General features: G+C 41.7%; 1 protein-coding gene across 3 annotated transcripts; it reads left to right on the top strand.

Moving 5' to 3' along the window:
- The first annotated feature begins 346 nt into the window (after positions 1-346).
- Positions 347-12,812, top strand: LOC134321999 (alpha-tectorin-like). Of its 3 annotated transcripts, XM_063003863.1 has the most exons (14): positions 347-464; positions 549-812; positions 896-997; positions 3,932-4,058; positions 4,212-4,348; positions 5,309-5,572; positions 5,663-5,761; positions 8,242-8,371; positions 10,158-10,268; positions 11,156-11,340; positions 11,527-11,684; positions 11,768-12,010; positions 12,145-12,307; positions 12,561-12,812. In XM_063003863.1, the coding sequence occupies exons 2-14, from the start codon at positions 555-557 to the stop codon at positions 12,636-12,638; spliced, it is 2,055 nt and encodes a 684-aa protein (XP_062859933.1). In that variant the 5' UTR covers positions 347-464; positions 549-554; the 3' UTR covers positions 12,639-12,812. The 3 variants fall into 3 exon arrangements, with proteins under 3 accessions (XP_062859933.1, XP_062859934.1, XP_062859935.1); XM_063003864.1 differs by lacking the exons at positions 347-464; positions 549-812 and having other exon boundaries at positions 945-986; XM_063003865.1 differs by lacking the exons at positions 347-464; positions 549-812; positions 896-997; positions 3,932-4,058 and adding an exon at positions 5,107-5,217 and having other exon boundaries at positions 4,266-4,348.
- Positions 12,813-13,515: the final 703 nt, after the last annotated feature.

Here is a 13,515-nt window from a genome sequence, read left to right as displayed (position 1 = left end):
AAAATAGCGCTAACGAGTTTAAATTTTGTGTAAAGATACTAATTGCTATAGTAACGTAACAACAGTATTTAATTACGGTAAATTTGTAACTAAAACGCTGTGATATACTCACTAAACATTTACTAACAACTGAGAATATAAACGCCACTACTTACAGACAATGCTTCTGTATTATACTGCAAGATAATTATTTATATTTATTATTATTGTTTACATTACTGCCTGCGTTCTTTTGCCGTAAAAGTCACATGGCTTCTCAGCGAAGGTCAAAGTTAGTTGCCATGACTACGATGTCACCGGTTGCTGTTTAAAGGTGCAGGAGTCCCATTAAATTATAAATGCGTCTCTGTAACGACTCGAACCATCACAACTATCGTTGTTTAAGCTCTCGCGGGCCACATAAAATGACGTGGCGGGCCTGATCTGGCCCGCGGGCCGTGAGTTTGACACCCCTGCTCTAGAGTGTAGGTGGTGCTGTTATGAACGGCTTCATTCATGTTGGTTTAAGTGTCAGATTATTTATCTGTTTTCTTTCTTTTTTTGTTTAGCTAAGCATGGATGGTTATCTGACTTTCTCTGAGCCAGCCAACATCAGCTCACCCGATCCGAACCTTGGCATCGACATCATTGCTCCATTTTGGAGTTATTTTGAATCTAACACTGGAATGATAACATACAGCCAAGAAACGGACGGTCCTCTCCTGGATTCAGCTACAACAGCGATTAATCAAGCCTTCCCTGATGCTAACTTTAATGCTACGTTTGTCTTTGTTGCTACTTGGGACAAAGTGTCTTATCGAATATTTACCGGGGTAAGAGTCAATCCTTAATTCACTGAGTCAGTCAATGCTTCTGTTTAGCATTTAGCATTAATTGCTTCTTTCTTTCCTCCAAGGATGCGTCATTCCAAGTAGTTTTGGTGTCAGATGATGAGGACCACTCTTACATCCTGCTGCACTATGGAACCATTTCTGAAGTTCCTAAAGGTGACTGGCTGGTAAGATTTATAAAGACTCAGAACAAGAATTATTGTCAACATTGCTTAAAGTAAAAGGTTACAACTTCTTTATTGTGGTTGTTAGATATTTTAAGCGTCCATATACTTTTTGTTTGTTTGTTGATTGTTAAGCTGAGCGTACCATTTTGCAACATACATACAACATACACTTCTGCTCCTACAGATAACACTCACCACAGAGCCATTCTGATCTGGTTCTGTTCCTGTCTTTAACGTCCTTTTCTATCTCACTTCCTCTAACTAAACGTTAAGCCTATTTCAGAGAGATCTGTGTCTGTATAAGCTCTTGTACTACTCAGAATGAATGAAGGCATCTCAAACTCGAAGGGATTTAATCCAAAGAGAATAAGAGTCTTCCCCTCTAATTCTTGGTAAGATTTGGACCAATGAACCTCTTCAGATCCTCCAGGTCTCCTTGGTCCTCTTTTGTGGACTCTACTCTAGCACACATCACGTCTATCGATCAGCGTTAGGTTAGAGGACTAGGAAAACCAAAGCAAAGCTAGATTGAATTTTGATCATGTTTTGGTTTCTCATCCTGCTAAAAGATCCAACCATGACCCAAAGCAGGAGTCGGGTTGCCACCTGTCCCGGTTTTTGCGGGATTGTTCTTCATGTTTACAGTCAGTCAGAGTTTTAGCTCTCTCCCAGGAGTTGTTGCTTCCCACATGTTTTATCAGCCAGTCAATCCGTTAGCTGCCAGAGGGTCTTTGTGGAGTCAGGATTTGGGCATCTTGTACCACTTTTCCACTGACGCGGATCCGGCTCTGTTCCATTTACATTTACATTTTTGGCATTTAGCAGACGCCTTTCATCCAATGCGACTTACATTACAGTTACAGTATACAGTCTGAGCAATTGAGGGTTAATGGCCTTGCTCAAGGGCCCAACAGTGGCAACCTTGCAGTGGTGAGGCTTGAACCATGACCTTCTAATTACTAGTCCAGTACCTTAACCACTAGGCTACGACTTGCCCTGGTTCGCGAACTTGATTTTTAACCGGTTCCGCATGTTTCCACCAAAAAAATAGGTTCCAGACAGCAAACTAGCGTCTAATCTGGCAGCACAGAATACTCGGTTTTTCAGCACGAACCGTGATGTCATCTGTGGGCGTGTCACAGTGTAGAGGTTTGGGTGCTTTCACATGAGAAGCTGCTAAACCACATTTGCACTGCACTTTCATATTTTTAAGTTCACCTGATTACATTTTGAGCCAGTGTGCCGCTGATATTCGCTGATATAACTTTACTGATGTTTAGCGCTGAGCATAGCGGCTATTTGCTCCGAGGGTCGCGGTGAGAGCGAAGCGCAAAATGCTTCTCACGTGAATACACTAAAGAAAACAACTGCAACAAACACGTCTACGTCTTCTTATCATCAATAGTTCTTAACAACAGCACAAATGCTCTCACGTAATCTACACGCTCCACCATCATGTTACTCTTTACTTTCATTGTGTAACGCCCACCGTTAATGACGTGCTTGGTTCCCAAAAACTGGTGGAAACGCGGGTCGGTTCTCTACAAAACACCAAGGTTTGAAGAAACCTGAACAGAACAGAAGTTCTTTTGGTGGAAAAGCACTACAAGTGGCTATTGTGCTAAGTCTACAAATGAATGTTAGTGTTATTCTCGAGGAAATGCTTTTAAAAAGGTGGTGAGACTGAGACAGAAGACGAGACTGTGTACTGAATCTGAAAATGAAACGTTCAACGCACGTTCAACATCGAAATTTCATTGTACTTGTGTATAGTGACAATAAAGATTCTTTTCTATTCTATTCTAAATCCGATCTGCTTCCTGCTACATGTTCCATTTGCTCGGTTAAACTTTTTATCACAAATCTGGTCTGTCAGTCATAAGTATGACAGTGTCCTGGTTTTTTGGTCAGACATAGGTGATAAACCTTTACACATAGGTGCCTTTTATGATCTCCTGGTATTTTATGGAGTCCCTGCTGTCACGTGTCCTAACAATGCTCCACATGCTTAACAACTGATATTACCCACACGGACATGTAATAGATGTCATATATGCTCCTATATCAATAATGGTTTCATATGTGTTACATGTAAGGTGATATATTATCATATCATACATACATCCTCTGTATACATGTGATTATATGTAGATATAAGTATATAACAGACCCATAATAAAATGTGTGTATGTAGACATATTAAACATATCTATATAGCCGCTCGGGTGGCTATATCGTATCGAATCTCAGTTCTGCCTGCTGGCTGGGCTGACTTGTCACATGAACAACGATTGGCCTGTTGTTCAGATAGGGGTGGGGTTAAGCCGGATAGGGTCTCTCTCTCACAACTGATGCAGTTACGACCTCTGCTGGCTGATTGATGGCGCCTGCACTGAGACGGGAAAAGAGTGCTGTCAGGGTGTGTCTCTCTGTACACGGTGCTGAACTGCACTGCACTCATCAAAGTGTAGGTGATAAGATGCATACAGCTGCTGCCCACATGTCGGAGGGGGCGTGGGTTAGCTTCGTTCTCCTCAATCAGAGCGAGGATCGGCATTGGTGGAGAGGAAGCATGACGCAATCGGGCAATTGGATGCGCTAAAAGGGAATAAAGGGGGAGAAAATACATATATATAAACATATCTATATGATGAATTTTTATATGGTATTATATGTAGTATCCGTTTACTGGCATTCCATTAAAACAGTGTAGATCTGGAGACTATGTGACCTGTAAATGCTTCCATCTACAGTAAATCAAGAGCCTAACATTTTTTTTTTGCTTTTCTTACCATCCTCCTCACTGTGCAGGAGGGGCTTATTAACCACACTGAACCCCTCTTACCCCTAAGGGTGCCAGTAATTCCAAAATGGAAATCTGTCAAGATATTTGTAGCCAGCTGTATGTATTTGATGTATTTTGTATCTTCACAGGCTGGACATGGCATGAAGGATAACGACTTTCTCAGTATTGAATCACTCAATCCTGCTCACCTCTGTGAACTTACTAACGTCAACATCACTGGTCGCTGGGCTTTTGAAGTTTCCACTAAACCTTATGGTATATTCATTTACTTTTTAGATTTACATAAACAATTCCTGATAATTATATTTTTGGTAGTTGTAATCAGAATACAGTTATGTATTATTAATAATAATTGATGTTTTTAACACATTTACCGTCGTGCTTTTTGTCCCCACGTTGATTCTGTAGCTCCTGATGTTCCTGATATTTTCTATCCATTCTTTTATGGAAATTATTTTGACCCTATTGCCAGTACTGAAATCTCCCAGGAGGTGAAACTGAACCAGTCCATCTGGATCTTCAGACACCAGCAGAGCTCAATATATGTAAGCAGCCCTCCAAATCAAATGGTTTTTATTGTACTGGCCTAAAACAAATGATGACTCCAGGTGTAAGCGAGGGAGGGAAAGTGTGAGTACGTGGTTCCCTGTCATGGATCGCTGTAAAGTCCAGGGTGTTTTGTGTCAGTTATAGTGTCTCACAGGAGCTGGTCCTGGGTTCGATTCCGGGTCCTGTCTGTGTAGAGTTTGCATGTTCTCCCTGTGTCTGTGTGGGTTTTCTTCCGGGTGCTCCGGTTTCCTCCCACAGTAAAAAGACGTGCAAGTGAGGTGAACTGGAGACACAAAATTGTTCATGACTGTGTTGGATAAAATCTTGAACTGGTGATTCTTGTGTAACCAGTAACTACCTGCCCTGTCATGAATTGTTTGTTTGTTTATTTATTAGGATTTTATTAGTTTATTAGTTTCACACTTTGGTTACATTCATGACAGGAAACGATAGTTACTGGTTACACACAAGGTTCATCAGTTCACAAGACTATATCGAACACAGTCACAGACAATTTAGTATCTTCAATTCACCTCACTTGCACATCTTTGGACTGTGGGAGGAAACCGGCGCACCCGAAGGAAACCCACACAGACACAGGGAGAACATGCAAACTCCACACAGAAAGGACATGGATCGCTCCAACTGAGGATGGAATCCAGGACCTTCTTGCCATGAGGCGACAGTGTATGTTTGTACTGTGGGTCCAAAGAAACTGCATACCTTTGCTCTCTTTGTATTTACATTTTTATAGTCTTGGTTCAGACCGCCCCACCTTGGGATCAAACCCAGGACCTTCTTGTTGTGAGGCGACAGTGCTACCCACTTAGCCCCGGTGCCGCCCCCTGTCATGAATGGAACCAAAGTAAAACAAGTGTAAAACATGATGTTAAAATTCTAATGAATAAATAAATTTTGTGTTTTACAATTTGACGTGATATATTGTTTTGTTGTAGGTAAGCTGGAATGGTTTTCTAAGTTCCTCTGCTCCGGATGACATAAACGACAGCACTTATTTAATCGTTCCGTTCTGGTCTAAATTTAATAAAGACAATCATTCAAAAGTTGCTTATGAAGAAGTCACAAAGGGTCACCGTCTCTCCCGAGCAACAAAAGATATTTCCGTCATGTTCAAGAAAGGCTTTTACGATTCTACCTGGACGGCTTCCCGGCTCTTCATCGCCACCTGGTTCATGATGCCATTTGAGAGGAGCACAGGAGTAAGAACAGATGAAGCTTCACTTCGGTGTTTTATTTTCAATTTTTATTTTTTAGTTGTATGATTTGAACAAAATCTTCCTGTCTTTAAGAATGCGACGTTCCAAGTCGTCCTGGTTTCTACTGAAGGACAGAAAACTTTTGCTATCATGAACTATGGAGACATCTCTTCTACATATGAACCATGGCAGGTGAGAAAAATTAATCCATGATACATTTTACTGTACAATCTTAACTGTATTTTTAAAGGCGGCCTTGAGACCAGAGATGTTCACAAGTCACAAAATACGAGTCACAGTCAAGTCACGAGTCTTTAGGCTAGAGTCCGAGTCAAGTCATGAGTCTTTAGGCTAGAGTCCGAGTCGAGTCACGAGTGTTTAGACTAGAGTCCGAGTCAAGTCATGAGTCTTTAGGCTAAAGTCTAAGTCAAGTCACAAGTCTTTAGGCTAGAGTCCGAGTCGAGTCACGAGTGTTTAGACTAGAGTCCAAGTCAAGTCACGAGTCGTTAGACTAGAGTCCGAGTCAAGTCACAAGTCTTTAGGCTAGAGTCTGTCAAGTCATGAGTCTTTAGGCTAGAGTCCGAGTTGAGTCACGAGTGTTTAGGCTAGAGTCCGAGTCGAGTCACGAGTCTTTAGACTAGAGTCAGAGTCAAGTCACGAGTCTTTAGGCTAGAGTCCGAGTCAAGTCACAAGTCTTTAGGCTAGAGTTTAAGTCAAGTCACAAGTCTTTAGGCTAGAGTCCGAGTCGAGTCATGAGTCTTTAGGCTAGAGTCCGAGTCGAGTCACGAGTGTTTAGACTAGAGTCCGAGTCAAGTCACGAGTCGTTAGACTAGAGTCCGAGTCAAGTCACAAGTCTTTAGGCTAGAGTCCGAGTTGAGTCACGAGTGTTTAGGCTAGAGTCCGAGTCGAGTCCCGAGTCTTTAGACTATAGTCAGAGTCAAGTCACGAGTCTTTAGGCTAGAGTCAGAGTCAAGTCACAAGTCTTTAGGCTAGAGTCAGAGTCAAGTCACGAGTCAATATAATAAACACAAAACATATATTGGAAATGTAGCGTAAAAATAAACAAATAATCTGTAAGTTCAGATAAAAACAACAACACATTAGCGACTGTATTTAGCTGTTTTACTTAGTGCCTTTACTTTCGTGGGTACCAGTTAAAAGCTTAAACTGACATTTTGTTTTCATTACAAAACAAAAGCGCTCGATAAATCACGGCACAGCAGCCAAAATCCAAAACATAGCAAAAAAATCATAACCACTGCTTACCTTAGCGTCTGTTCTTCCAGATGCTATTAAATTTATAAGTGTGTGTCCCATTAGGAATATAATTCGTTATTTTGTAAATGTGCTTATAATTAAAAACCTCCAAACTTTTCCCGGTTGTGAAGTAAAACATGAACTCGTTAGAAAGCCGATCAAGCGTTTCACTGACACGTCATCTGTGTGACGCTGCAAACTAAATACATGCAGATAACAGCATTTCTTACTAACAATTACAATCAGATGGTCTGATTGGTTCAGAAAGCAGTTCTTCCATCCGTTAGCACCAATTCTGTGGGAGTGTTTCATTCACACCAGTTGTTCCTCTGAAGTGCACTACGTAGGGTATTCCACCATTTTAAGTTAGATTTCAATTTAAAGGAGGGAGTAGGGAGCGACGCTTCATCACTACGCCGGAAGCTGGCTGGAACATTTACACATTGCGTGCGTTGCGGGTTAAAACGGCTGGAGCGTTATTACAGAGCGGAAAATGACACGATCAGAATGATGTCAGCTCATATATATACAGTATATATATATGTATATATAATTGTCAGATGTAACTAATGTTGCTGACTTGTTGTCTACAAGTCATTTTGTGCGAGTCACGAGTCGAGTCTGAAATCTCTGCTTGAGACTAACCTTACCTACATGACATCCCTGATGTGGGTAAAATCTTTTGGGTTTTTAAGCCCATTTTGTCCTGATCTTGTTTTGGCCCTGATTAAAATACAATCTGGATTTGTACCGTCACACTGAGAATATAAACACAGTGTAACCTGAAGTAAACGTTTACCAAGAGGATCAAAACCATTTCAAAATTTAGCGTACCCTCTAACCAACACAGCAGCACTGAGTCTTTATCTCTAAACCTTTGATGAGAATCTTGGTTTAACCTCTCTTGTGGACTTGCCTCTTTAGCTCAACTTACAACTGTTTTAGGGTCACGTAGATGTTTCTGAGCGATTCCACCTTTTTGTGTAGATTCTTCAGTCCTGCTGCAAGATCCAGCCACCACTCAGATCTTTATAACAGGACAGGCTGGTTGAGTCTCCTGCAAGTGCAGTAGAGGAACACATAGAGCGTAGCGTGTCTCTCTGTATGTGATACGGCTCTCTGGTCAGCGACTGGGCGTGTAGAGGACGGTACAGCTCTCCTCGGTCAGGGCAAGGGTGGTGCAAGTGCCAGAAGAATTACAATTGGGGAACTGGAAATGACTAGATTGGGAGAAAAAGGGTCAAATGAAAACACAAATAAAGCAAATAAAACGCCTCCCTTATGTTGACGAATGACTCTGTGGCTGCTGTTACCTCATATTTACCACATTAGGACCTCCTGAGCACTCAGATATAAGTGAATGTAACTCCTTTTAATTCTCTTCATAAAATTAAGTTGATTTTATTTTCTTGTAGGCTGGCTATTTATCTGCAGACGAAAGCAACAAGTACTTCATTAATGAACTGGACTCTGCTAACCTGTCGTCAACGTCTAATGTCAAAACTCCTGGTCGCTGGATTTTTGAAATCGATGGTAGACCACCAAGTAAGTAAATATACATTTTTACTTTTTCTTTTGAAAAAAAAAGCTGTTTTTTAAACACAGTTCATGAGCCATAACATTAGAACCGAGCATCTGAGACATGGACTCCACAAGACATCAGACTTTATCAGCAGCTCCTTCAACTTTTGTACATAGCGCGGTGGACTGTCTTACAGCACACGTGTCAAACTCAAATCCCGCGGGCCAAATCCAGCCCGCCAAGTCATTTTATGTAGCCCGCGAGAGCTTAAAAGGCATACAAGTGTCTTAAAATACACAGTAAAATCATACATAAACTGCATCTTCCACAATGCATGTTGATTTCGTGACCCACAAAGCGACTGCAACTCACATCCTGCCACTGGTAGAGTTTCAGCATCAGTGTTTAACTGAGGCAGGTTTCCAACAAGTGGAGAAAACAGGTTCATCAGATGGGTCAACCTTCTTCTGTTGCCCAAATGTCCAGTTCTGAAGCCTGAGTGCTTGTATGTAGGTGCTTTTGATGTGGACATGAAATGCATGGGCACTTTGACTGGTTGACATCATTCGATTGCTCCAGATCTAATAGTAGTGGTGGAGAATTGATTATATCGTAGGCTATGTCAGGGGCTTGAAGTCAAAAGACTCTCTAAAAGCCTCCTTAAATATGAGGTTCTTCAAAAAGTTTCCACACTTTTTAAAACTCTGTTTCTTAAGAATTTTAAAAACAAATAAAATCACTTTACTACATCGTCACCTTCCGCATTTTTCCCAGCGTCGTACCAACTGTAATGCCATCAGCAAAACATGTGTTTGGTTGAGCGCTGCTTTCACATCATCACATGAAAATCTTCTTCCCCTTAAAGCTTCTTTAAGCGTCCAAAAAGGTGGAAATCAGATGGAGCTAAATCCGGACTATAAGCGTCTCTCAGTCTCTCAGACACGACCGATTACTCCTCCTCCACCCTCACCGCTTATAACCAAAATATAAAAGTGCGGAACCTTTTAGAAGATCTCTTGTACAAACGTCCTTAATATGTTGCTGACCTCAAATGATTCCTGGGTGACTGGCTGAAGGCTGTAGGGGCGAGGAATCGAAGAGGCATCAGTTACAGGCAATGTTTTAGGATGCACAGAGATGTGACGCATCAGTCTAAGGTGTTACACCAACACGGACGAAGCCCTCGGTGCAAGAATCTGAAAAACATCACTTTAAAGACTCTGTGAGGTGTCGGTTCTCTGGTGCAGTTGTAGCCTAGCGGTTAAGGTACTGGACTAGTAATCACCACTGCCAGGTCTTACAGTCACTTGACCCTCTATTGCTTAGACAATAAACTGTCACAGCACTGTAAGTCGCTTTGGATAAAAACTTCTGCTAGATGCTGAAAATGTAAATGTAAAATGACTGGATTGAAATCAGAGAGGTATCAAGAGGGAACACCAGCTATGTATGGTGGAGGTATGCTTTTCAGCAGCAGGCACAGAGAGGTCTTGAATAAAATCCTGCTTGTCTTTGGCAGAAAGCTTAAACTAGAGGAATACCTAAGATGTTTAAAATAAAGACAATACATTTTCTGAACCTTTTAATAGTGATATGGACTGTATATGATGAAACTCGTACAATTCCTTCTAACTGTGTGTAGAACAGACGAACTACAACCTGTCCTTTAACCCCAAACTTATCTCTTTTTTGTAATCAATACCTGACAGATTTCTGCTTCTGTTTTCATTTGTATTCTACTCACTGTCCCATCTGTTTTGGAATTTGATTAGTACAGAGTTGATGAAAACTTCTGTTCCTGTTTTGTAGCACCCTGTGAGATAGTGCCCTGTGTTGAGGACGAGGTGTGTGTGGAGAGGTACGGACACACTAGCTGTGCCTGTGCTAACTCCAACGAAAAACCAAACCCCGACACTTTTGGTACGTTTTCTGCTTTTTTATCGTTCCAGTGTATCTTCTCAGTATCCAGCCAACAGACGAGTAACTACTGGCCACAAACTTACAGCAGCCGGTGTTCAGTTACAGCCAAATATCACTTATAGCCATTGACAAGCAACTACAGGTCACAGGTACCAAGAACATGGAGCTGGATGCAGGTGTTGGTGTTGGTGTTGGTGTAAGCCCCTCTGCTTCAAAACCAGCTTTCTTAAAGCTTCTCCAAAGTTTGTTGCTGAACAAACAAAGAGTTAAAAATCTTCTGGAGAATTTGTCATCATCCTGGCCACGCCCACCACCACCCCGACACGCGTGCACTCCTGCCAGAGATGGAATCTCACAGAGAGCCAAATCGTGTAGGGAGTGACCCATTGCCAGCAGAGGTCGCATTGGCAGCAGCAGCAGTGCGGAACCTATTCGACCTCTCTCCCTCAGACACGGCAAGTTGTGTCTGCTGGACACCCGATCAGGTCGGGAGGTGGAGATCTCAGAGGCGCTGGGCTTCTGCATTACACATATAAGACAAATATTTATTCGAGTTATTTGGCCACAATAATTGACGTTACATTTGGAAGCGAGAATACGTTCGAGGTGTTCACACCCAACAACACTGTACCTACTGTCGAGGTGCTTGTAGTATTGTGCTCTTGAGCTGTTCTGCTGGATACTAGGGAAGGATCACCTCATACCATCAGCTGACCCAAAACACACGTCAAAACAGCTTTTAAATGTACAAAATCGAACTAAACTCAATTGTTTTTAGACATTTTGACCATAAATCAAACTTAGTCATAAATAAAAGAACAGGTATGACGAGTATGTGAGTCTTCAACAACTGGATGAGACCTTCTGACCTTCTGTTCTCCCTCCAGATGCCACTGAAACATGTGTTGGCAGCAACAGTTCACTGTCCTTGTCCTACTGTCAGATCTTTGATGCTGGATACATTCCTGAGACCCTCCACCTGTATGACCCGTCGTGCAGAGGGATAAAAGAAAATAACCGGCTGGTTTTCCATTTCGACAGCCATCACAACCTGTGCGGCACGAATCTGACGGTACGACTGCTAATCGACACTGCATTTTTATTTTGTTTGCATTTTCCGTACTGTCCCAACTTTTTCTGATTTGGGGTTGTAATTTATTAAGACTGGCGATAATTCTGGAGCTGATTTTTATGACTCTATATTCCTAAATAAATGAAAAGATCTGTTTAAATATAAAGTTCTCTTTGTGTCTCGTAGCATAACAGCACACACTTCACCTACATCAATGCTGTCGGGACGAGCGATAAGCCTCTGGGTTTGATCAGCCGTTCCGGCGGTCTGAACATCGCCTTCTCCTGTGTGTACCCACTCATCCAGAGCATCTCCATGCCCATGGCCATCCAAACCACAGGAAGGTCAGAATCCAGCACCGACACCCCAGATTCACTTTCATTCACATTTCTTATTCACACCCTAAACCAGTTGTTTCTGTTCACAGTGTGGTCAGTAAGGAGCTTTCCACCGAGGGTACGTACACCATCCGCATGATCCCCTACGAGGACCAGGGATTCCAGTATCCTTTCTCTGGTAACGTGACATTAGAGGTGAACCAGCAGGTCTACGTTGGCGTGACCGTGGAGGAATTTGACCAAGAACAGATCGCTACTGTGCTGGACAGCTGCTGGGCGACTCCTGTTGATGATATCAACTCTTACCCCCGCTGGGACCTGATCACTGGAGAGTAAGAAAAAAAATCTGAACCTATATTATGAAGTCTGTACCATCCAGCTATCATACTGACACATCTGTAATGAATTATGGAACCTCATAGAAAATGTTCAAACTTTGAATTATAATTCATCTTCTCTTGTCCAGGTGTCCCAACCCTGCTGACAGTACAGTGGAGGTTCTGCAAAACGGCGTCTCCACATCCAGCTTCTTCTCCTTCAGGATGTTCTCCTTCACCGGCGACTCTAACAATATCTACCTGCACTGCCAGGTCCATCTGTGCCTGCTGGAGGGCGGTAACTGTGCAACGGTGAGTTTGGAATGCATGCTGGATAGTTTTATATATTGTTAAGGTTATAAATAAAGTTAGATGTTAGAAGGTTAGACATTTAAATGCACAAAGCTGCTTTATTCATTTATTCCACTGGATATATCTATATATCTGTCTGTCTGTCTTCTGTCTGTCTATCTATCATTCTGTCTGTCTATCTATCTATTTATCTTTTTGTCTGTCTATCTATCTATATATCTATAACGTTATGTTTCTGTCGTGTCTCTTACAGTCCTGCGGTGGAAGTGAAGCACGAGGACGCAGATCCGTGAACTTCCACGATTCAGCTTTCATCAGTATGGGATTCTGATCGGCTTCGTCCGACACTCGTCTGTGTAGCAGGGCTTTGTATTATTTTTTTGTTTGCTAAGGTTAATAAGTGCTGCAATTTTATTCCTTCTATTTTAATCTGAAAATTTTTCTTATCACTGAAAAATTGTGATTCTTCTACTCAGTAAAAATAAACCTGTTTGCAAATATAAAACACGTGTGATTGTAACGTTATTATTTCATTTGTCCTTTAAAAATGTCGTTCATGTCACACTTGGCATTAAAGCACCACTTTTGACCTTGAGTGTACAGTGAAGGTTAAAACTTTACATACACTTTTAAAGGTTCTGTATTTGATGGCAGTTTCTTGTGGGTTTTGAAATGCGATAACCAACCTACGTCAATAAAAAATTAAACGATTTGCACTGTAGCCACTTTTTCACTTGTACGTGTACACCATTGCTCCAGATGCTTCTAATTAGTGTGTTTTTTTCTGATGAGTCAGGAATATAGATCCAGTAGATCCCTTCGATAGCCGTCGACAAGCTCCTGGAACAACTCTAGTTTTGACCAGTTTTCAACCAAATTTGTTCTCATGATCAGCTTGAGGTCGATCAGGATTTAGTAGGTGCTGTTTGTTTTTAGTACGATTTAGCCACTACAAATCCCACCTGATGTCTATTTTGGGTCATTGTGCTACTGAATAACCAATTCCATTCCAAGATTAGAGAGTTTTATTTAATCTTCCTTCTTTATTATTCTGTTCATGTTCTGTAATGGACCAGTTGCTGTACAATGGAGGAAAAACATTGTAAGGGCATAATACTACCACCAGCATGCTTTACAGTAGGTACCGTGTTATTAGGTTTAAATTTCTCACCTTTCTTTTGGTGATTGTGGCCAAATAACTCCACAAA

Source organism: Trichomycterus rosablanca, chromosome 10 (assembly GCF_030014385.1).
Source record: "Trichomycterus rosablanca isolate fTriRos1 chromosome 10, fTriRos1.hap1, whole genome shotgun sequence".
NCBI lineage: Eukaryota > Metazoa > Chordata > Actinopteri > Siluriformes > Trichomycteridae > Trichomycterus > Trichomycterus rosablanca.
This window is presented reverse-complemented; position numbering and strand designations above follow the sequence as displayed.